Source organism: Coregonus clupeaformis, chromosome 20 (genome assembly GCF_020615455.1).
Source record: "Coregonus clupeaformis isolate EN_2021a chromosome 20, ASM2061545v1, whole genome shotgun sequence".
Taxonomy (NCBI): domain Eukaryota; kingdom Metazoa; phylum Chordata; class Actinopteri; order Salmoniformes; family Salmonidae; genus Coregonus; species Coregonus clupeaformis.
The window spans coordinates 24,136,259-24,160,033 of NC_059211.1; the positions used below are offsets into that span (position 1 = coordinate 24,136,259).

The 23,775-nt window shown below is 46.0% G+C and overlaps 1 protein-coding gene across 2 annotated transcripts in view; it reads right to left on the reverse strand.

Annotated features, from left to right (window-relative positions):
- LOC121533313 (palladin) overlaps nt 1-23,775 on the reverse strand; it is an 89,152-nt gene that overhangs the window by 19,143 nt on the left and 46,234 nt on the right. Inside the window, exons 2-10 of one of the 2 annotated variants that reach the window (XM_041839134.2) lie at nt 19,685-19,860; nt 19,504-19,570; nt 18,005-18,116; nt 17,720-17,788; nt 16,116-16,257; nt 15,447-15,470; nt 14,542-14,682; nt 13,307-13,694; nt 10,445-10,480 (exon numbers count right to left, since the gene is read on the reverse strand). In XM_041839134.2, the coding sequence (XP_041695068.2) occupies nt 10,445-10,480; nt 13,307-13,694; nt 14,542-14,682; nt 15,447-15,470; nt 16,116-16,257; nt 17,720-17,788; nt 18,005-18,116; nt 19,504-19,570; nt 19,685-19,860 (1,155 nt within the window). The remainder of the gene's footprint in view (nt 1-10,444; nt 10,481-13,306; nt 13,695-14,541; nt 14,683-15,446; nt 15,471-16,115; nt 16,258-17,719; nt 17,789-18,004; nt 18,117-19,503; nt 19,571-19,684; nt 19,861-23,775) is intronic. The other variant, XM_041839135.2, reaches the window with a different exon arrangement.

Genomic DNA, 23,775 nt, shown 5'->3' on the forward strand with positions numbered 1-23,775 from the left:
GCTGGGTGTCAAGTAAAGTGTTACCGACTAAATTGTTTTTGGTATCTTTTTGTTGTCACTGTATTAGACTAAACATAGGTGATTTGAGGATGTTGAAATGATGTTGAAGTTGAAATGGTGCTGGAATACTGGAGGCAGCTCCTGTTTTCTTTGCGACTTGCGGTAACTCTCCGTGGTTCTAAATCAATAGTTGTTTAGTAGTCGGAAAATGTCGGAAACAGTAACTTGCTTGACCATGCTGTAGGTCATGTAACTGTTTGTTACATGCAATATGCTTTGTGGACTTCACCGGACAGAGGTTGCTCTCTGGTTTTGTGATGAAACAAAGGTGTGGTTGAATTTATTCTGCCTCTGTGTCTTCCTATTGTCTTGGCCTTAGGCCTATATATAACGGTGGCAAGGCATATGAACTAACAGTTTATAGAGCAAACAACACAATTATCACAACACATAGGTTGTAATATGGCTTTTTCTTCTGGCTTGGCTTCTGCAGTGATTTTACCCACGCACTGCTACTGCCATGTTGTAGCAGTCAGAGTAAGCTGAAACAGACCATGTTGTAGCAGTCAGAGAAAGCAAGCTGAAACAGAACATGCCAGCCACAGATGGTTTCCAGTCTGTGATCGCCACCAGCTGCCTCTCCTCCTTAGACTCTAATCATGCAGTCTTTAATCAATGCTCTCTCTAATCAACTTGTCTATAATAGTCATGTTTACACACACAGTCAGTTGTTTGTGCTTCCTGGACAATGATGGCCTCTGGTCTATACAGACATACGGTTCTACAGTTAGACTGACTGACATGCCACCATGCAAGCTGTGAGCCATCGCTGGGTTTTACAACCTCACTTGTTTGGGTACTGGGAAGGGGAGCATGTCTTTGGTTGGCCGCTGGCTGACTAGGAGTAGAGGAGGGAAAGGGTTTATGGGATTCCACCAGCAGCACTCACTGATGACAGGAAGCGACCATGGGAGGACAGGAAGTAGTTGAGTGTAAATAGCCAATATTGAGTTTTTTTTTCTGTAAACAACAACAAGAGGCTAAGCTTCCTGCTGCACTGTGTGTACATACAAGCCAGCTATGTGTAAGTAAAAAGCTGTTGATCCACTCAAATGTCTGAACAACAGTTGTACATTTTCCCACAATGAGACTTGTACCTACATATTAATGTGTGTTTATGAGTGTGTGTGTCATTGTTTAACCACACGTCACCATGCCAGTCTACAGCTTTTAAAAAGTGTGGCCTTGTCAAACATGAATGATATATGCCTAAACAACAGATTGGAGCTCTGGCATTACACCTCCAAAACAAATACAGCCTATGTGTGTGTGTGTGTGTGTGTGTGTGTGTGTGTGTGTGTGTGTGTGTGTGTGTGTGTGTGTGTGTGTGTGTGTGTTAAGGAGGACGGGTTAAAGGGTAAGCAGTTAGCTAGAGGTGTAAGTGATGCATGTTAATCTGCGTGTGTGTGTGTGTGTGTGTGTGTGTGTGTGTGTGTGTGTGTGTGTGTGTGTGTGTGTTAAGGAGGACGGGTTAAAGGGTAAGCAGTTAGCTAGAGGTGTAAGTGATGCATGTTAATCTGCGTGTGTGTGTGTGTGTGTGTGTGTGTGTGTGTGTGTGTGTGTGTGTGTGTGTGTGTGTGTGTGTGTGTGTGTGTGTGTGTGTGTGTGTGTGTGTGTGTGCTACAGTGGAAACACACCAAGGTGGTGACACAACAACATGCTGGCCCCAAACCATGCTCCGAGCAAAGAGTTTATCAGACCAGATCCAAGAACGCAGGGTGAAATCAATAGGAGCATGGGAAAATACCAGAGACTCCTGAGTCTGACTCCCACTGCAATCATGTAGGCAAATACACCTTGCTCTGTCAAACACACCTCCACAGGCATGAGCAGACAGACAGGACAGTATGATCAGTGGTACATGTTGTCTCGCTGTGCCTGACAGCATGTTTCACACTTCCCTCACCTGTATTAACACACCCCCATTACATCATTGTTACAGTGCGTCAACCTACACTTGACTGATCCATGACAGAAACAGTCTAGTCTGTCACACTGTCTGACATATTGACTGACTGAACTGACTGAGACTAACAGACTCTGACTAACTGGCTGGTTATCTACCTGACTGACTACTAGCTACTACTTGATTGGTTGATTTTAAGGAAATACTGATTGATCGATGTGCCATTAATGGGTGTTTTCTCCTGTTGTGGAGACACATAACACAGGTGGCTGTAGCAAGAAACAGGAATCCTATAGCTATGGGCCAAAATCACCATAATACAGTTCTTAATGATTTGTCCTATCGCTGCAGAATAATGTTTACCCTATGACATCTGTATTTACACTAGCAAAGTAGCTGGTCATTATACACACTTTGGTCACCAAGGGTCTCTAATAACAACAAAGCTATTTTTTAGGCAACCATTTGGAGTTCTATTTGGGGAGGGGGAGACTTCCACTCAAGTCCTTTGTTAAGTTTACGGTAAGGGGCTGCAATAACAGTTTACAGGAATCCAGTATACAAACACCCCCAGCAAGATAGCTGAATGTTTATGTTTGACATCATCACTTTAGATCACCGGATGAGACCAACTGGTGGACATGAGAAACTTCCATCAACAAATTCAAGTGAAGCCCTCAAACAGGTGTGGGCTGTGCGCACACAAACATAAACCCGCACAAAAACAAACACACACAGAGACAGTACATACACAAGTAGGCCTACCAGTACACACACAATTTGTGTTGGATATTTTGAATGAAAGTACAGATTTAAGAGTCTAAATCCTAACCTTTCCACATGGAGGAGCATGTTGGCCAAATCTCCAGTCCAGTCAGGTTTAGAACCAGAGTTAACCCATTGACCTGACCCACATCACAGGCTGATTTACCACCATGCAGGCCCAGACTCCTCACTCACAGTGAGTCATACTGCTCTCCCTAATCCCTCCTCCCCTGGCTTGGCTGAGTGCTCCTCCTCAGGAGAGAGAGAGGAGACAGAGGAGCCTGTCCAACTTTCCATGGACATTTCATACCCCCCTAGACTCAGCTCCTAGATCAGTGCAACTTGAGGTGCTGTATTGGCAAGAGTAGTCCCTGACATTTTTCATATAGACAACAAATGAAACCAGAAAAGCATAAAGTAAAATATATCACTTTTTGTTATCAACTCCCATTCCCTCTCTCTCTCTCTCCTTGTCCCACTCAATTTCTCTGTCTTTGTTCTCCTAGACTTCCAAACTTATTTTCAACCTCTCCATGTTTCTCTCTTTCACCTCCTCCCTTGCTCCGCTGTACCCCACCCATCCCCTCCCGCTCTCTCTGGCTTTAATTGCACACACATCACATAAAACAGAACCAGACTGTTTATTTTCCCCGCTTTAACAACTGCACAGAGCGTGTGGCTCATTCTGACCAGACTAACAGTTCAGGGCTGCTCCAGCTCCCATCAACCCCTTAAGTTATGTCTCTCCCTCCCTCCGTCTCTCTCTCTCTCACTCTCTCTATTTAATCAGTATATCATCTTAGGAGCCATTTTATATAAAATAACATAATAGGTGAGGAGTGCAGAGAATTAACAGTGAGCTCTGTCTCTTCCTCCCTCCCTCCCTCCCTCCCTCCCCCCTTTTCCCCTCCCTCTGTTCAGTGAGACAGAGAGTGTTTTTTTGTATTGCAGGAATGCTCAAGACATTCTTCTTGGGATTGGAATGGGAAAGACATCGCCATCAAATGGGATTAGCAGCAAGAGTGGAGAGGGAGAAGGAGAAAGTGGAGGAGAGCCAGAGAAAGAGAGGGGAAGGGAGGGGGTAGAAACAAGAGAACCCAGTGAAGGACTACAGCCAAACCTGACACTACTGTTATTACCTGACAGACTAATCCGTCAGACCCCAAAGTGGCACCACACAACTGACCTATATAAAAACACAACTGGTCCTTCACCACTAACACAACACTGACACAACCCAGAATAAAGCAACAGACACTGCACTACTGTCATCGCTACATCACACTACTAGGCTTTACCAACCTCACAGACCATATCACCCTCAGTAAAGCAGCCAGTTGCCTCCAGCTTCTCCTCTCCAGACTAACCACTTCCCAGAGCCTCCAGTAAATTAATGGTTTCTATCTCTGCCTCTCTCTGTCCTATAAACCACACATCCATACTCCAACACATGCTTTTAACATTAACTGTCTGAGCGGCTAGCAAAGCAGACAGAAATGAAGAAAAAGCATTCCTGGTTCTCCTTCTCTATCATTTGTGTCTCTCCTTATTCTGTACTCCTTCATTCCCTCTCTCAATTCAACCCTTTTTAGTTCTTCAGAAGCATAAATGACAGATTGTGATTTTAACTGATTTTGAGATCATTTTTAGCTCACAAAGTTTTACCACAGAAGAAAGAACAAGGGCAACACTGTAATTCCTTGAAGCAGTGAGGTCAGCATAAAGCAACAGTGGCTGTGCTAATGTGGTGTGTTCACATTGTGTTCTCTCTCTCTAATGAACTGAACTTGACTGAGAGTTAATGAAAAGCATCTTGCTGCTTGCTTCTCACCCTCTCCCGGCTTCCCCTCTGCCTTCCCTCTCTCCCCCTCTCCCTCTCTTCATAAACTCTCACTTCCACTGAAGTGTGTTACAATTGACAAAAGTTGTATTTGATTTTGTAAGAAAGTTGTAAGAAAGGAGTAGTACCTTCAATGATGCGGCCCAGGTGAGTGTGTCTGTCAGCGGCTCAGGTATTCCCCAGGAGGAGGAGGAGTGTGTGTGTGTGTGTGGTTGTTTCTGCTGGTCTGCCAGGTAGCAGAGCAGCATATATAGAGCAGTCAGCAGCCAGACTCAGCCTCCCTCTCTCTCTGCATGAGTCAGCCTGAGCCTTCTTCACAATAAAAGCCTCTCTTTCACAATAAAAGCTCTGCAACACTGGCCACTGATATAGAGACTTCCCTTTCAGAACCAGGCTGTTAGAATAACAACAGCCAGCTATTTTTGATCCATGGACAAAAGATTGAAAGTAAGAGCGAAAGAGAGATTGTGAAAGAATGTGACAGATAGGAGATACACAGATCTTACATTACTGTACCTGCTGTATGCTTATTGTCACAATCAGAATCACTTTATTCACAAAGTACATTTGCACATACCTAGAATTTGACTTAGTGAATATGCGCTGCCAGCAATAGACAATGTACAAACAGAATACAGACACAAAGTATGCTTATTCTGGACTAAGATCTGATGTATTATGTTCCCACTGATCCATGTAGAAAATGAAATTCATCAATCACAGAAGAAATTCATCAACCACCTTATTCGCTCTACCTCAGATAAGATACAGTAGGAAGGGGATCTCTTTTGTAAAGTCTCTATTGTGACTTTATACTGCCAGGAAACATATTCCATATTAGGTTCTCTGTACTGTAGCTATCATGGGTGGCACACAGAAACAGTATATGCTGTACTTTTCATATGTTTACAGAGTTACCATTATCTACATGCCAGCCACATAACACTGAACCTAGTAGTCTGTGCTTTATATAACTGACAAACATGGAACGGAGCCATAGTCTATCTAGGAACTTTATAATAGTTAGAAAAGTGTACCACACTTAAAAGGCCACACAATCCATTACTGACTAGCAATATTCACCGACCACCACCCCCACAGATCTGGAACATGTTGTCTGTAAATAAAACATGTGTTTGTTTTCTATAGAGATTGTGGCCTTCACTTTTTAGGCATTTTTCGAGGCAGACATAAACTTTTGGTACATTTATCATTCTGTTTTGGTGTATAATGTCTATTTTTAGGTTGGCCAGTCAATTCTCCAGCTCATCTGCTCTGTTCCTGTCTCTCAGTGGTTGAGGATGAGTCACAGAGGAGTGACACAGGGGCGAGGGGGCGGGGGCCGGGGGCCGGGGGCCGGGGGCCGGGGGCCGGGGGCCGGGGGCCGGGGGCGAGGTCAGGTTCAGCTCCTCTCTCATGAGGACTCAGTCATCTCCGGAGTGTCGAGTCACACCACTTACGGCCAAGTCAGTGTCTGTGTATCTCACTCTGCTGCTTATGGAAGACAGGTTCAATCAGAGAGGTTGATTAACTTGTGATTCCCAACAGTGTGTGTAGCTGCTAGGGCTTCCCTGCGTTTAACATTCCATTCCCTCTCTCCAGGGGAACATGGGGGATAACTAAGACCTCTGTTTCCATGCTGTCAACTAATAAGCACACGCTCATCTCTCTCTCTCCCTCTCTCTCTCTTTCTCTCTCTCTATCTCTCTCACCACTCTCTTCCACTTCCCTCTTGTATTGTGAAGGTCAGCTCTAACAACTCTCTTCCTTATTTGAGAACCTGCTCCATTGCCTGCAGGTTACTCAACCTAACCAGTCAATCCAGCGTCTAGCCACAGCTCTCTCAGCCAATCCTGCTGCTCGCCATGTCCTTTTGAGGACTGCCCACAGGGTCAGTCTGGGGGTTGTTGAGGAATGATCTGCCTTCCTGTTATCTATGCCTCCTGGGTCTCTTCTACTTTTCCTCATCCTTTATCTCTCAAGCGTTTTAGCTTCTCTGTCTTTCCCTTTCTCTGGCTAGTTCTCTCTGTACGCATTCATTTACACTCCAGGTCCACATTTAGGGCAACAAATGTAACCAATCAGATAGCTGATAAACAAAAACATTCTCACTCAGGTTATTTTTTTAACATAATTGGCATGACTAATGAAATACCTCAAGTTGCACATGAACTTCAGGACTGTCCTGAGCTTGCCAGGCAGCTGATAATGAAGAAACAAGAGTTCTCTGTGTATAAACTCAGTACCATATGTGTCTCTTTAACATACATTTTTCCATAAAATCACACGTAAGAAAGTGATTGTTAATACACCATTAGAGAGTTTACGAGCTACACCTCATAAACACAAGGCCTCTGCTGTGGGTACAGCTCTGAGTCACAGCACAGATACGTGACAAAGCCTGGCAGCCAGAGCAACACGGCTCTGAACACAACACAACCACAAGAGCACTACGGTCCACAAACATGACCCTGAACTCAGCACAATGACAGACGAAAGACAAAGAGCAACACAGCACACAAACAAAACCCTGAACACAAGAGTTTGCAAGATCAACACAAAGCTCTGAATCCAACAGGCATAGTTTCAACAAGACCGCAGATTTATATTAAACATGTTGTTTAGGTATACTGTATAAGCTCGATTTGAGAATGAATTAACATTCCAAAGCATCAAAATCACATTTGAGATGAACTCTTAGTACAAAAAAACAAACAGTATCCGGGCGCCTCTGTAAACAGTTTATGTGTATCTCTGTATCTGTGTATGAGTGAGAGAGATAGAGCAGGGTAGAATGGTATGGAACGTGGCCTTCAGTTTGTTCCAGTTGTCCACAGTTACCCTGACGACGACCTCAGAGCAGATTAAAGAGGTTTGGAGCGGACCACAATCATTTAATCTCTGTGGTATGACAATTATGCAGACGGCATGGGTTTGAATAGCACTGGGTCAATCTACATGCGATATATAGCATTAAAGGGGATTAGTAGCTTCCTCATCTTTACCACTCTGGACGTATGCATGCTTCACACACATACACACATGGTGTCACTTATAGGCAAGCAAGCTGTTGTTCTAAGCTCCTCCATGTTTGGGATTGTTAGACCGGTTCATATATACGTGTGTGTGTGTGTGTGTGTGCGTGTGTGTGTGTGTGTGTGTGCGTGTGCGTGTGCGTATATGACACACAACTTAGTCAGTAATGGGAGTTCCCGGATGCCATGAGGGGGAGAGACGCCACATGGTGAGGTTGTGACCCCATACGCAGCCATTTGCTAGCAGCATTTTAACACATAATAGTCACATTTGACCTCTGACCCCTGAAAGATAATTGTTGAACCTCGTCTGCCGTGTGGCTCCAGCAGAGCCCACACCTTCCACTTCCTCCTCTCTGGACACACAAGGTCAGAACATTACTTTGTATTGTTCTGTGATTTCAAGAGTCTGAATAAGCCGTTTACAAAACCAAACTCTCTCTCTCTCTCTCTCTCTCTCTCTCTCTCTCTCTCTCTCTCTCTCTCTCTCTCTCTCTCTCTCTCTCTCTCTCTCTCTCTCTCTCTCTCTCTCTCTCTCTCTCTCTCTCTCTCTCTCTCTCTCTCTCTCTCTCTCGCTCTCGCTCTCTCGCTCTCTCGCTCTCTCTCGCTCTCGCTCTCTCTCTCTCTCGCTCTCTCTCTCGCTCTCTCTCTCTCTTTCTCTCTGTCTCTCTGTCTCTCTCTCTCTCTCTCTCCCCCTCTCCCTCTCTCCCCTGAGTGTTCTGATCCTAACAGCCAACCTATGGCCTCTCCCCTGAGAGCTTCCTCTGATTCTTCCACCAGTAACACCAGCCATCAGAACCACACACTGACTGACTGGCTAACTGGCCCAGCTCCATCTTCCTCCAGTACAGAACAGTCACAGTGCAGACGGACAGCAGGCGTGTTTTCCCTGATCAGGTGTTGTGCAGTCACCTCAGACTGCCAAGTCATACAGCCACTTCCTCTCCACAGCAGAGCCCTGCACGGGCATGAATTTTAAGGCCGAGCCCTACCCATGCCCATGACGTTCAGGCCCTACCCTACCCAGGCCCGATTGCTTCTGCCAAATTTAAGGCCCTCCATTAATAAATACATTCGCTGCTCCTCTCTGCCTGTCACTCGCTCCCAACGCACAGCTTGCTCTGCATGCGCTCTGAGTCTGTGATTATCCATAGCAATGGCTCTGCTAGGGCTGCTCTGCTCAATAAAGAGACATGAGAGAGCAGTTAGCTGTTAGCTACTTTCATCACTCTAAACTCCGACAAAACTATATTTCTTTGTGAAAGAATCTCTCCTGTCTTATATTTGACGAGGTTGAAGCACTTCTGACACCATGTTATGATCTTAGTCAGATATGACTGTACTGCGCAGCAGAGCACGCGCAAATGGCTCAGCTTTAAAATGTTAGTGATCAATTTAGTGATACCTGAGCCCTGCCAGTACCCTAGTTTTTGATGAAAAAACAGTCCCTACCCGGCCCTAACCGATGTATGATATCGGTCACGGGTCGGGTAGGAGGAGAGCTCTACTCCACAGCCTAGATCTGTTAATGCAGCTCTGAGATAGCATCGACAGGGGGGCTTTCATCAATATACCAGCCCACAGCTCCACAGTTCACAGGTGAAGGCAATGTGAGGCATTAATAACAGGTGTAAGCCTTTGTATGGCTGCAATAGTACGTCCTCTTAGACCATCACACTAAAATGACTTTCTTTCCCTGTGAATAGAATATATCAGTTAAAGCAATAACTGTGACTGTGATTTATCTATTAAAAACATCCGTCAAAACAGACACTGATTCACAGTCACCTTATTGGCTGCAGTGAAATGGTAGCCATCGCATTATAGTGCTTCGTTTCACATTTAAGGAGACAGAGAAACAAGACAGTGGGGTCATAGTTTCCATTCAGTCCCTATTGGATTCACGGAAATTTTGAAAAACGACTCGATCAGAAACTCAATTAAAGTTACATTGGAGGCCTCAAATCAAATCCAGATATGACAAAAACAGACTTTTACATCAGTGGCTGTAAAAGTCACACAACAGGATCACCTTTCAAAGACCACATACATAGACACTGTAGAACCGCGGCTTCAACATCGTGCAACAGCATGCCATTTAAAAAACGTTATTGTTTTCAGGACGTGTTCAGGAGAACAAATGAGAGGCAGTGACTCCTGCAGTGAGGTCAGAGGTTGAAAGTCAAGAGTGGCCGGTGCCTGAGGCTTTAGTTTGTCAGCCAACACTTCTACAGGTCACCAGGGGACAGAGAGGGAGCTAAACTCCAGCACGGCATGGCACAACGCACTGACCCCTGGGTAATGACAGGGCTGCTGTTTTTACTGTGTAATTAATGAGTGTATGTAGGGGAGGGGAGGGGAGGGGAGGGGAGGGGGGAGGGGGTAGTGCACCGTCCCTCCGCACGCTTCACCGCGGGGATCTTATTTTTTTTGGCAGTACGTTTGTGTCATTATTGTGGAAAAACTCACTCAAGGAAGCAGCTTTACGGTGATCCTGCTATTTGCAGAAACTCAAGCCGAGACACAGAAAGAAATACAGCAAAACAATGTGAATGTGCCAACACGCCGTTATGATCCCAGCATTCCTCCAAATCCACTGCTAAACAACAGGGCTCCATTCACATCACACCCAGAGAGCCTCACCCAGACCAAGACCAAGACCAGACCCAGACCCAGACCAGATCCAGACCCAGACCAGACCCAGATCCAGACCCAGACCAGACCCAGACCCAGACCAGACCCAGACCAGACCCAGACCCAGACCCAGGCCAGACCCAGACCAGACCCAGACCCAGACCCAGACCAGACCCAGACCAGACCAACCCTTCAGTTATTTACCTGTCACATTCTGTCTCCTCCTCTATACCCTCCGCTCTGGAAGCAGAGAGGATACAATGTCAACATTTAGCAAGAGTTACACAAAATGCATATTCGGTATACAAAGCACAGAGCATGAGCCCTACACAACCTCCATGCTCCACATGCGCCCTGTCTCAGACCACATCATAAATATGTCAGTCTCAGAACACATCATGACTATAACATCCCCCCTCACTAATGCATAAGACATACAGTACCAGTCAAAGGTTTGGACACGCCTACTCATTCCAGGGTTTTTCTTTATTTTTACAATTTTTTTTACATTGTAGAATAATAGTGAAGACATCAAAACTATGAAATAACACATATGGAATCATGTAGTAACCAAAAAAGTGTTAAACAAATTAATATATATTTTATATTGGAGATTCTTTGCCTTGATGACAGCTTTGCACACTATTGGCATTCTCTCAACGAGATTAATGAGGTAATCAACTGGAATGCATTTCAATTAACAGGTGTGCCTTGTTAAAGGTTAATTTGTGGAATTTCTTTCCTTCTTAATGCATTTGAGCCAATCAGTTGTGTTGTGACAAGGTGTGTGTGGGGGGGGGGGAATATACAGAAGATAGCCCTATTTGGTAAAAGACCAAGTCCATAGAACAGCTCAAATAATCAAAGAAAAACGACAGTCCATCATTACTTTAAGACATGAAGGTCAGTCAATCCGGAAAATGTGAAGAACTTTGAAAGTTTCTTCAAGTGCAGTCGCAAAAACCATCAAGCGCTATGATGAAACTGGCTCTCATGAGGACCGCCAGCCACAGGAATGGAAGACCCAGAGCTACTGCAGAGGATAAGTTCATTAGAGTTACCAGCCTCAGAAATTGCAGCCCAAATAAGTGCTTCAGGCCTTCATGGTCGAATTGCTGCAAAGAAACCACTACTAAAGGACACCAATAATAAGAAGAGACTTGCTTGGGCCAAGAAACACGAGTAATGGACATTAGACCGGTAGAAATCTGTTCTTTGGTCTGGAGTCCAAATTGGAGATTTTTGGTTCCAACCGCTGTGTCTTTGTGAGACACAGTGTAGGTGAACGGATGTGTAGTTCCCACCGTGAAGCATGGAGGAGGAGGTGTGATGGTGTGGGGGTGCTTTGCTGGTTACACTGTCTGTGATTTATTTAGAAGTCAAGGCACACTTAACCAGCATGGCTACCACAGCATTCTGCAACGATACGCCATCCCATCTGGTTTGGGCTTAGTGGGACAATCATTTGTTTTTCAACAGGACAATGACCCAACACACCTCCAGGCTGTGTAAGGGCTATTTGACCAAGAAGGAGAGTGATGGAGTGCTGCATCAGATGACCTGGCCTCCACAGTCCCCCAACCTCAACCCAATTGAGATGGTTTGGGATGAGTTGAACCGCAGAGTGAAGGAAAAGCAGCCTATGTGGGAACTCAAGACTGTTGGAAAAGCATTCCAGGTGAAGCTGGTTGAGAGAATGCCAAGAGTGTGCAAAGCTATCATCAAGGCAAAAGGTGGCTACTTTGAAGAATCTCCAATATAAAATATATTTTGATTTGTTTAACACTTTTTTGGTTACTACATGATTCCATATGTGTTATTTCATAGTTTTGATGTCTTCACTATTATTCTACAATGTGCTCTGGCATCCCAATGGTGGAACAAGCTCCCCCACGACGCCAGGACAGCGGAGTCACTGACCACCTTCCGGAGACACTTGAAACCCTACCTCTTTAAGGAATACCTGGAATAGTATAATAGTAATCCTTCTACCCCCCTTTACTACCACTGTCTTTTGTCTAAACTAACACCTGACTTATTTCACCTGCTAGCACTGACTTGTTTAAAGAAATGTACTTATTGTGATTGAGATGTAGTTGTCCCTGATTGCACTGACTTTGCTCACAGCTGCTTGTTTGAAGAAGTGTACTTACTGTGATCAAGATGTGGTTGTCCCACTGGCTATCCTAAGTTGAATGCACCAATTTGTAAGTCGCTCTGGATAAGAGCGTCTGCTAAATGACTTAAATGTAAATGTAAAAACCCTTGAATTAGTAGGTATGTCCAAACCTTTGACTGGTACTGTATATCATGTCTGAACCACAACATTAAATTAACAAAGATCAGAAGCTAGGCTATACAACTCCATCTATAGCCAGACAAACCTCCTGACTGAGCAACAGCAAGCCCTGCAACATGAACAGAGGCCATCCATAACAAGACTGTGCAGTCAAGTCCATTCACAGTCACACATCAAGACATACACAAACCATACAAGGACAATCAACGCTCTACTGCAACAACACAGACATCATACTCACTGCCTATAATAAAACACAGGGAGGCCACAGGGGGAGGCCATACAAAGAGAGCAGGGGCCCTGGTCGTGCATACAGGAGTCAGACAGAGACAATAGGAGCCATCCAACAGAACAGAAGCCAATCTGTTTTCAGCCACAGAACAACTGCCAGCCAGGCCATCTCTCTGGCACACAACATAACACAGCACTGACATGGCACTGACACCATCATAAAGAGACCGGAATTATTTTGTTCTGTAAATACTGGGATTCCCTTTGTAACCCTTTCAAAGCTGAATACACCCAGATCACTGATCCACAATACAATCACTTATTATGGGAGTCATGGCGCCAGCTCAATCAGACATCACTTATGACAGCCCTCCTCTGGTGCAGTGGGATGCGGTGAGATGAGGGGTGGGGGTGGGGGAGGGCAGGGGGCAGGGGGCAAAGGAGCAGCAGGGTAGGGGATGAGATGAGATGAGCAGGGAGGCAAGGGAAAGGAGAGTGGCAGGGTGGCAGCATGGCAGGATGGAGGGTATACTCACAGTTTGGGCTTGGTGGGCAGCGGAGGACCTTCCTTCACCAGGAGCGGCGACATCTTGGTTGGGCCTGGGAAGTCTGGCTGGGCCTCTGATGGAGGCAGGCTGAAGGAGGGCTGAGGTGGGCTGGCGGGCCTGCCATTCTGCAGGTCCCAGTTGGCCCGGTCCTGACCCTCCACGTCGTGGTACATGTTGACAGGCTGCAGGCCCGACATGCTGGGCCAGATCTCCAGCTCGTTGACGTGGAAACCCTCTGCGCTGGTACTGGGTGGGATCTTGGGTGGCACCTCCAATAGGCTGATCTCTGTGGGTGGGGGAGGGGGGAAGGCCTGGGTGTCCTCAAAGACAGAGTCGTCGCTGGACGCCACACCATTCCTGACCGAGTCGTACACCGCTAGAGGGAGAGAGACCAGAAGAGTCACACTACAGACATCTCCTCACACAGTGCACTAACATAACCTGCAGCAGAGCCCAGCCTGACCCCCATCCTCCTCATATAGCCCACTAAACATGGCAGTTCTATATTTAGTGTGGAATGAGATGTGATCTAAAGTAGCAGCTGTGTTCAGTCAGCCTGTTTGTCTGGAGGAGGTCTTGATGTAACCCCTTTACTTGGTACTTGGAGTTCCTCTGATTGCATGGTGAACTGAGAGTACACAGAGTCATCAGAGAGAATAAACACGTCTCCCTTCTCCCACATAGAGATAGCTGATCATCACCTAACTAACCTCTCTCCTCCTCCTCCTCCTCCTCCTCCTCCTCCTCCTCCTCCTCCTTTTCCTCCTCCCCCTCTCCTTCTCCTCCTCCTCTACTCCTCCTCCGCCTCCCCCTCCTCCTCCTCCTCCTCCTCCTCCCCCTCTCCTTCTCCTCCTCCTCTTCTCATCCTCATATAGATCCATGATTATCCAGGATAATAAACAGGACCAGGACAGTCATCTGAACCAGAGGAAAGCACACAGGGATCCATGACGGAGTCAAAACCACTAGACCTCCCAGGCTGACTGTCTATTGGTAATCATTGATATGATCCAGAGCCAGACAGGCCCTCGTTCTTGACCCAGATGTACCAAAACTCTGCACAAACACTGTGCAAACTACAAACTCACATGCACTAAAGTTACACTCAATTACACTTTAGGAAAATTCCTCTACAAGTTGCTACAAGTTATACAAACTGTCCTGATGGTACATTTACTGTAATGTATTCAACTCAACTTAATACAATAATGATGGTAACTCACCTGTGGGAGTGTTGAAGGCCTCTCCGGTGACAGCGAGTTGGGCTGTGCTGCTGACGGAGCCGTAAAGGTTGGTTGCAGTGCAGCAGAACTGTCCTCCATCCTCTGGGAAGGCCTCTGCTATCACCAGTGTACATATCTCCTCTGGAACAACCAATCACAACTCTCATCACATACACTGTGGTGAATTAAACAACTAGCAGTGACACAGTGTTGAAACTAACAGCAAGAAAAATGTATGTTTCTGGTGGTCAGTATAAACAGGTTAGGGAAAGTTTGTAACAGCTGAATGAGACAGATACTGACCCTGTCAGACTGGTTTAATAGACGTTTACACAGCCATAGAAAAGAGTGACAGGTTTACTATCTATATGTTTGTAGTTGGAGGTAAGACAGACATATGATAGACAGGTAGACATATGGTATGTACATGTTAGACAGGAGACTGACAGTAAAAAAAAAGTGAGAGCGAGAGAAAGAGGGAGAGAACACAAGTGTTGAGAGATGTCAAATGACGTAAATGTAAATGTAAATGTAATGTCTGTAGTGTGACTCACAGGGTTTCTGTGAGAGCTTGACGGTAACACCTGATGTACTGCTCTAGTCACAACGTCTCAGACTGGAAAAGTCTGTGTGTAAATATGTGTGTGTAAGAGTTTGTGTACGCCTGTCAGAGTTTATTAGATTCCTTCTTATTGTCCCAGACTGTTGTTTTGAGGCCTTCGTCATATCCAGGTTAACGGTAGATGACATCATCACAGTGCCAAAGTGACAGCACAGACTGACACAACAGACAGATTGAGGCCGGTTTTGATGGATGATGGAGCTGACAGGAGTAGACATATAGCAGTGACTTTGTTGATAACAACATGCCTGAGAATGACATAGGAGGAAGTGAAGTAACTTACCTGGCTCTGCTGCAGACCGTGGCTCTGTGTTTCACATGACATCAAAGGGAGAGAGGGAGAGGAGGTAAAGAAGAGAGAGAGGGAGAGGAGGTAAAAGGAGAGAGAGGGAGAGGAGGTAAAGAAGAGAGAGAGGGAGAGGAGGTAAAAGGAGAGAGAGGGAGAGGAGGTAAAGAAGAGAGAGAGGGAGAGGAGGTAAAGAAGAGAGAGAGGGAGAGGAGGTCAAGAAGAGAGAGAGGGAGAGGAGGTAAAGAAGAGAGAGAGGGAGAGGAAGTAAAGAAGAGAGAGAGGGAGAGGAGGTAAAGAAGAGAGAGAGGGAGAGGAGGTAAAGAAGAGAGAGCGGGAGAGGAGGTAAAGAAGAGAGAGAGGGAGAGGGGGTAAAGAAGAGAGAGAGGGAGAGGAGGTAAAGAAGAGAGAGAGGGAGAGGAGGTAAAGAAGAGAGAGAGGGAGAGGAGGTAAAGAAGAGAGAGAGGGAGAGGAGGTAAATAAGAGAGAGAGGGAGAGGAGGTAAATAAGAGAGAGCGGGAGAGGAGATAAAGAAGAGAGAGAGGGAGAGGAGGTAAAGAAGAGAGAGAGGGAGGGAGTAAGACTCATAAATAATTAAATCCTTTTTTAACTTGTCAAGGACCTCTAACACAAATAAGTATTCTGACTCTACTGAGAATGTCTCACTTTTCTGCAGGATGCGGAAGTCTGGAGAGTCCTGGATGACCTGTCCCTGTCTGAACCACTGGACCTGCAGAGGAAAGCTGCCTCGAACCCTGCACTCCAACACAACCACCTGACCCTCTGACGCCTGGGCATCCTGTAAGAGCTGGAGGGGGAGAGAGACAGAGTTGAAAGAGAGTGAGAGAGACGGAGAGAGCGAAAGGGAGGGAGAGAGAGAAGCAGAAAGGCAGAGAGAGAGAGAGAGAGAGAGAGAGGAAGAGGAAGAGGAAGAGGAAGAGAGAGAGAGAGAGAGAGAGAGAGAGAGAGAGAGAGAGAGAGAGAGAGAGAGAGAGAGAGAGAGAGAGAGAGAGAGAGAGAGAGAGAGAGAGAGAGAGAGAGAGAGAGAGAGAGAGAGAGTGTGGCAGAGAGAGGCAAGGTAAAGAAGAGAAAGAAAGGCAGAGAGAGGGTCAGGGGTAGACAAACGGAGAGAGAGCGAAAGAGAGGAGGAGAAAGAGACATCAGAAGGAAGAAAGGAAGGTTAAGAAAAAAAAGTGGGAGAGGAGGAAATGAATGAAGATATAGACAGAGAGGAAGATGACAACACAGTGTCAGTAAGCAGAGCAGAACAGAACACCACACGGGGGAGTGGGAGGCCAGCAGACACTGACCCCATTTACAGCACTCTGTTTCACAAAAGGACAGGACAGAGCAGGGCTGTCCAGACAATCCTGTGACAGCTTCTAGTGTTGCAGTCAGAGAGACAGGAAGCCATCCGTTGAGAGGCCAAGGCAGAGGCCAAGGGCAGCATTGTGCTACCTCTCAAACCAGTCAACAGGTCTCACAGTGAAAGGACTCATCATATCTATCAGCAACTGAAAGTTTCTCATTGTGTGTGTACTGTGTGTGAATCAACGCCTCTATTTGAACTGTGTTTGGGAATGTGACAGCATACTTTGGGACGGCCTGGGTGGAATGCGTATGTGTGTGTGTTTCAGTGTGTGTGTGACGGCCAGGGTGACATTACATTTTAGTCATTTAGCAGACGCTCTTATCCAGAGCGACTTACAGTTTGTGAGTGCATACATTTTTTCATACTGGTCCCCCATGGGAATCAAACCCACAACCCTGGCGTTGCAAGCGCCATGCTCTACCAACTGAGCTACACGGGACATCACACCCCTGACTTCACCCAAAAAGAGCACATCTCATTGAGATGATTAAAGCCCTACAGCTCCTGGAGGAAGGGATGAAGACAAACAAATGTCTTTCTGTAACGAGCTGAAAAATGATTTGTAGTCTGCAGGGCTGGATGGGAGTGAAACCCTCCTGACCCATGTCGGTTTGGCAGGCCTGTTTGATGCTCTGCCTCGGCCCGCTCACATCTCACCAGCACACACACCATGACGCATGGCCTGAGGTGGGCTGGGGGAGGAGGGGAGGAGCAGTTGTGGGTTCCAGAACGGTTAGAGCAGGAGACAGGAGCTTTCTGGCTGCACCCCTTCAACTGTAATGTTTTATCTGGCCCCCACCTGTCCTATGCTGTGTTATTACAGGGAAATGGAGCGTGCGAGTGTCTGTATTTATGTGTGTGTGATGCAACTTTTCCATAACTCCAAATGCAGTCTTACCTTGGTAAAGATAGGGGGCGCTGTAAGAGGACCATCACCTCCATACAGTGAAGAAACTGGACTCTGCATCTGGAGGACAAGATAGAGAGATGTAATCTGACCAGTCCAGATCGTATACTGCTGTGTGTGTGTGTGTGTGTGTGTGTGTGTGTGTGTGTGTGTGTGTGTGTGTGTGTGTGTGTGTGTGTGTGTGTGTGTGTGTGTGTGTGTGTGTGTGTGTGTGTGTGTGTGTGTGTGTGTGTGTGTGTGTGTGCGTGTGTGTGTGCGTGCGTGCGTGTCTCTTACCCGGTGTGGGGGTGCAGATAGGACCAGTGTGGAGCGGTGAGGTACGGCCTCAGGGCTCTTGGGTGAAGGTGAACGAATGGACAGGGAGATTGAAGTCGTCTTCTTCTGGACCCTAAAACAGACAGCATTAGGTCCGTTCATCAGAGATGTCAACACATTCACAGAGTAGCCATTTAGAGAGAGAGAAAAAAACTGTGCAGTAAATGTATAATTACTACTCTGCAATAATTGTCTGCTCTCACACACGTCTAATTCTATAAACACACAAAGCCGGCAGTTTGCACCTTATAAATTATTTTGGACCCTGTGAAAATGGACTAAGATGATGTCACTGAGAATGAGAACCAAGATGTTAATGTATAAACAGAAGAGTGAATGAAGGAGTAGTGAAGGCAGAGTGAAGACAGGGAGGGACAGGTGGGAGATACACAGAGAGATAATGACAGAGACAGATAAGAAAGCAAAATAACATGAGATGGCGAAAGAGATTATGGTAAAGAAAGTGAGGGAGTGAGTGAGTGAGTAAGTGAGTGAGCAAGAGAGAGAGTGAGAGAGAGAGAGAGAGAGAGAGAGAGAGAGAGAGAGAGAGAGAGAGAGAGAGAGAGAGAGAGAGAGAGAGAGAGAGAGAAAGAGAGAGAGAGAGAGAGAGAGAGAGAAGACAGGCTATGTGCACACTGCCCACAAAATGAGGTGGAAACTGAGCTGCACTTCCTAACTTCCTGCCAAATGTATGACCATATTAGAGACACACACTTCCCTCAGGTTACACAGACCCACAAAGAATTTGAAAACAAATCCAATTTGGGTAAACTCCCATATTTATTGGGTGAAATACCACAGTATGCCATCACAGCAGCAAGATTTGTGACCTGTTGCCACAAGAAAAGGGCAACCAGGGAAGAACAAACACCATTGTAAATTCAACCTATATTTATGTTTCTTTATTTTCCTTTTTGTACTTTAACTATTTGCACATCATTATAACACCGTATATAGACATAATATGACATTTAAAATGTATTTATTATTTTGGAACTTTTGTGAGTGTAACATTTACTGTACATTTGTTATTGTTTATTTCACTTGCTTTGGCAATGTAAACATATGTTTCTCATGCCAATAAAGCCCTTAAATTGAAATTGAGAGAGACAGAGAGAGAGAGAGAGAGAGAGAGAGAGAGAGAGAGAGAGAGAGAGAGAGAGAGAGAGAGAGAGAGGGAGGAGGCCTTTATAAGTGTTCATAGCCAGGACAGGCAGCCCCCTAGAGACCTCTCATTATCTAAATGACCCAGAGTTTCACTGGCCAGGGTTATAAGGTAATTATAGAGGTTTGCAGGGCTAGTTAAATTAGAGCAGGCAGCTAGCCTGATTACCACCTGGAGGGCCCAGTTAACCTGGACCCAACGACAGGGTTAGGAAGGGGTTAAGGCTCACAAAGTGAGGGGTGGTGAGAGGGTCATGCTGAGACACAGGCACGCACACTAACACACACACACATACTGAGGCATGGCTCCTGATCTGGACTTTGACACAGATCCTTCTCCTTCTGAGTCTGAGGATGAAGCACCTAAACAGAGGTGCAGAGGGATGTGAAATAGAGGCCTTTTAGTGAGAGTTTACTATACATTCATTCAAATGACATTAATTTAATAACAGTGAGCCCAGAGATAGTAGCAGTTACCCTGGATGTAGACCTCTGCCGAGGTGTTGTCAGCTCCCAGGCTGTTGGAGGCCACACAGGTGTAGCGTCCCGTGTCGTCCTCGAAGGCCTCAGCGATCACCAGCGTGTGAAGGTCACCATCCCTCCAGATCTGGATGTCAGGACAGTGGTGCAGCTCCCACCCCTCACAGAACCACCTGGACACACACAGAGGGAATTTTCACTTAAATACCATTATACAAACAGCCATAGGCCCTACCAATGTGTTGATACAAGTAAGAGCCATTACTCAAGATAAAACAATTGAATTCATTTCAGATTAGTGGTTATAATCATGACTGTGAAGAATGTGGTCTGCCAATCAGAGTCATTAATCGGATTACTGTAAACCCCCCTCCACACACACCCACACACCTGAGCACTGCCAGACAGACACCGCCACTCATCTGTGATACATTAGTTTTGGGATCATTGAGATCTTTCATGGTTTTCATAAACATTGTGGCCAACCTCAGTCAATGTGTGGCTACTATGTTTACTGTGTATTAATGTTTCACTTCTCTCAACACCATGTCCACTGTGCAGTGTAGAGGCAAAGTCGTATCAGACATTTTCTCACACGTGTGCCTTCACACACACCTCTACCCTCTGGGCATGTCTGAGAGAGTGTTTCCGTACCTGCTCAAACTCAGCCCTGGGGCAATGACAAAACACAGAGTTACAGGAAACAGGCACACCCCCTCCTTCTCTCCCCCCAGACGTCTGAGTTTCTGCCTGAGCTAGAGCGTGGCCTGGTGGGACCTGCCTGGCTCGGTACCCCTTCACAGGGCTTCACTCACTCCACCACTCTCTGGGTCCCAGGAGGCATAAGACAGTCTACAGACAGTCTACCACACTAAACAGGCATGAGACAGTCTACCACACTAAACATAAATGAAACAGTCTACCAGACCCAATCTGTCTCATCTCTGTTCAAAGAGCTAACGATCAAACCAACCACTACATGATACCACGTCACCACTTCAAACACGGCCACAGTACTCCCATAACCATCTCACTCCTTCTTCTCCATGCTCTTGCTCCTCCTATAAAATGAGAGCACATGCTCCTATACAGCTGTAACTGTATTGCCCGCCCATTAACCCCAGCAGTGAGAGGAGCAGGAGGAGGAGCAGTAATTCAGCAGAATGGAGGAAGCACAGCTGTTCCGTTCCGCCGGTGGCAGACCTCAGGAGATTCCATCCCTTTTTGAATGCTATACAAAAATGCCCTGCATACCTCTGCCGGGCTATTATATACTTTACATCATACACTCACTCCACCCTGCCAGTCAGATGCCAGGACAGCTAACCAGACAGACAGACATCACTTCATCCCCTATGATTTACAACTGCTGGTGTGGGTGTCAGAGAGGCTGAGAGAAGAAAGGGATGGAGAAAGTGAATGAGAGTGCTAGGTAGAATGAGAGGTGTGTCAGGCAGGCTCAGACAGGACTGCATACACGACACTCTGTCATTATCGAAACTGGATTGCACAATGCAATTCATTAGCACCACTGGCAGGTGGATGAGCCAAAGGGGTTTACATTTTACATTTGAGTCATTTAGCAGACGCTCTTATCCAGAGCGACTTACAGTTAGTGAGTGCATACATTTTCATACTGGCCCCCCGTGGGAAACGAACCCACAACCCTGGCGTTGCAAGCGTCATGCTCTACCAACTGAGCTACAGGGGACCTAGTCATCATATTCTGACTGTCAGACTGCACTGAACTGGATGAGCAGAAGGGTTATTCCCTGTCATAGCTATGTCTTAGCATGCTAAGCAAGGCTAGTCATAAGCGTACATTTGGGGACATTCGGCTGTACCCATAGGAGAACCCTTTTTGGTTCCAGGGAGAATACTTTTTGGTTCCACGTAGAACCCTTTTGGGTTCCATGTAGAACCCTTTGTGGAAAGGGTCCTATTTGGAACCCAAAAGTGTTGAACCTGGAACCAAAAAGGCTTCTTCAAAGGGTTATCCTTTGGGGACAGCCGAAGAACCCTTTTAGGTCCTAGATAGCGCCTTTTTTCTAAGAGTGTACTATAACTGGGACGGCTCTGAACTGTGGCTACAACCACTGCTCTACCCTTAGTAATGACCTAGTCTCGATACCAGTTGTGTGTCTTAGCATGGTTAGCGAGGCTAGTCATAACCCTGTATTGTGGCGGCACTGAACTGCTGCTACTGCCACAGCTCTAATTTGAACCTCTCCAACCTAGGTTCTCTTCCTTATTGCTTGATGAAGTGAAATGAGGGAAAGTTGGTATGCCACAGCCTATCGTCCAGGAAGACAGTTGGTTGTGTGTTAAATGATAGGAAACATATCAGGGCTGTTAGTGACACGAGGCCTCAAGCAGGGAGGCAGGGAGGCAGGGAGGCAGGGAGGCAGGGAGGCAGGGAGGCAGGGAGGCCCTGTATTATCCAGCAGCAGCAGCATGTCATCCACACAGGCAGCTGGAGGCCAAGAGTCAGCCATGCTCCAAACATCCACAGCTATCTCCACTGTACTGATAAGACAGACTGTGACAAACATGCCAAGCCTTTGTAAAGCGCTCTTCCTTCTACCCCAGAATGTGGGTTTGCTGTTTGACCTGTTTTATAATGCTCAGTAATATCAAAGGCTTGTGTTGAGGCACTGAAACAATTACAGGGTTACAGTGCACTGAGCTGACAGCAGCAGGCAATTGAATGTCTTGATTGTTTGAGCAAAGCAATATGTCTGCGTGGTTGGGGATCCATTTTTCACATTATGGCAACATAATACATTCACTAGAGGGTACAGTTAATATAGATAGAGGGAAAGAGAGTAGAGTAGAGTAGGACAGCCAGGAGCTCATGTTCAACCTAACAGGCAGCCAGAATTGCAGAGTAAACTTAACCCACTCCCAATGAACACCACAATAAAACCTCATATTAATCAATCCCTAATTATCTGCTATTATGTGTAATTACTGAGTAAACTCATTTAGAGACAGACGATCTGCAATGTTCCTTGTTTAAACCCCACTCTGTTTAGCCAGGCATTGTGGAATGTGCTGAATATGACTCACTGTTCCTTCTCACTGTTCCTTCTCATTGTTCCTTCTTACTGTTCTCACTGTTCCTTATCACTGTTCCTTCTTACTATTCTCACTGTTCCTTCTCACTGTTCCTTCTCACTGTTCCTTCTCACTGTTCCTTCTTAATGTTCCTTCTTACTGTTCTCACTGTTCCTTCTTACTGTTCCTTCTTACTGTTCTCACTGTTCCTTCTTACTGTTCCTTCTTACTGTTCTCGCTGTTCCTTCCCACTGTTCCTTCTTACTGTTCCTTCTCACTGTTCCTTCTCACTGTTCCTTCTCACTGTTCCTTCTTACTGTTCTCACTGTTCCTTCTCACTGTTCCTTCTTACAGTTCTCACTGTTCCTTCTCACTGTTCCTTCTTACTGTTCTCACTGTTCCTTCTCACTGTTCCTTCTTACTGTTCTCACTGTTCTTTCTCACTGTTCCTTCTTACTGTTCTCACTGTTCTTTCTCACTGTTCCTTCTTGCTGTTCTCGCTGATCCTTCTCACTGTTCCTTCTTACTGTTCTCACTGTTCTCACTGTTCTCACTTTTCCTTCTCACTGTTCCTTATCACTGTTCCTTCTTACTGTTCTCACTGTTCCTTATCACTGTTCCTTCTTACTGTTCTCACTGTTCCTTCTCACTGTTCCTTCTTACTGTTCTCACTGTTCCTTCTCACTGATCCTTCTTACTGTTCTCACTGTTCCTTATCGCTGTTCCTTCTCACTATTCCTTCTTACTGTTCTCACTGTTCCTTCTCACTGTTCCTTCTTACTGTTCCCACTGTTCCTTCTCACTGTTCCTTCTTACTGTTCTCACTGTTCCTTATCACTGTTTCTTATCACTTTTCTCACTGTTCCTTCTCACTGTTCCTTCTTACTGTTCTCAGTGTTCCTTCTCACTGTTCCTTCTCACTGTTCCTCATCACTGTTGTCATTGTTCCTTCTCACTGTTTCTTCTCACTGTTCCTTCTTACTGTACTCACTGTTCCTTCTCACTGTTCTCACTGTTCCTTCTCACTGTTC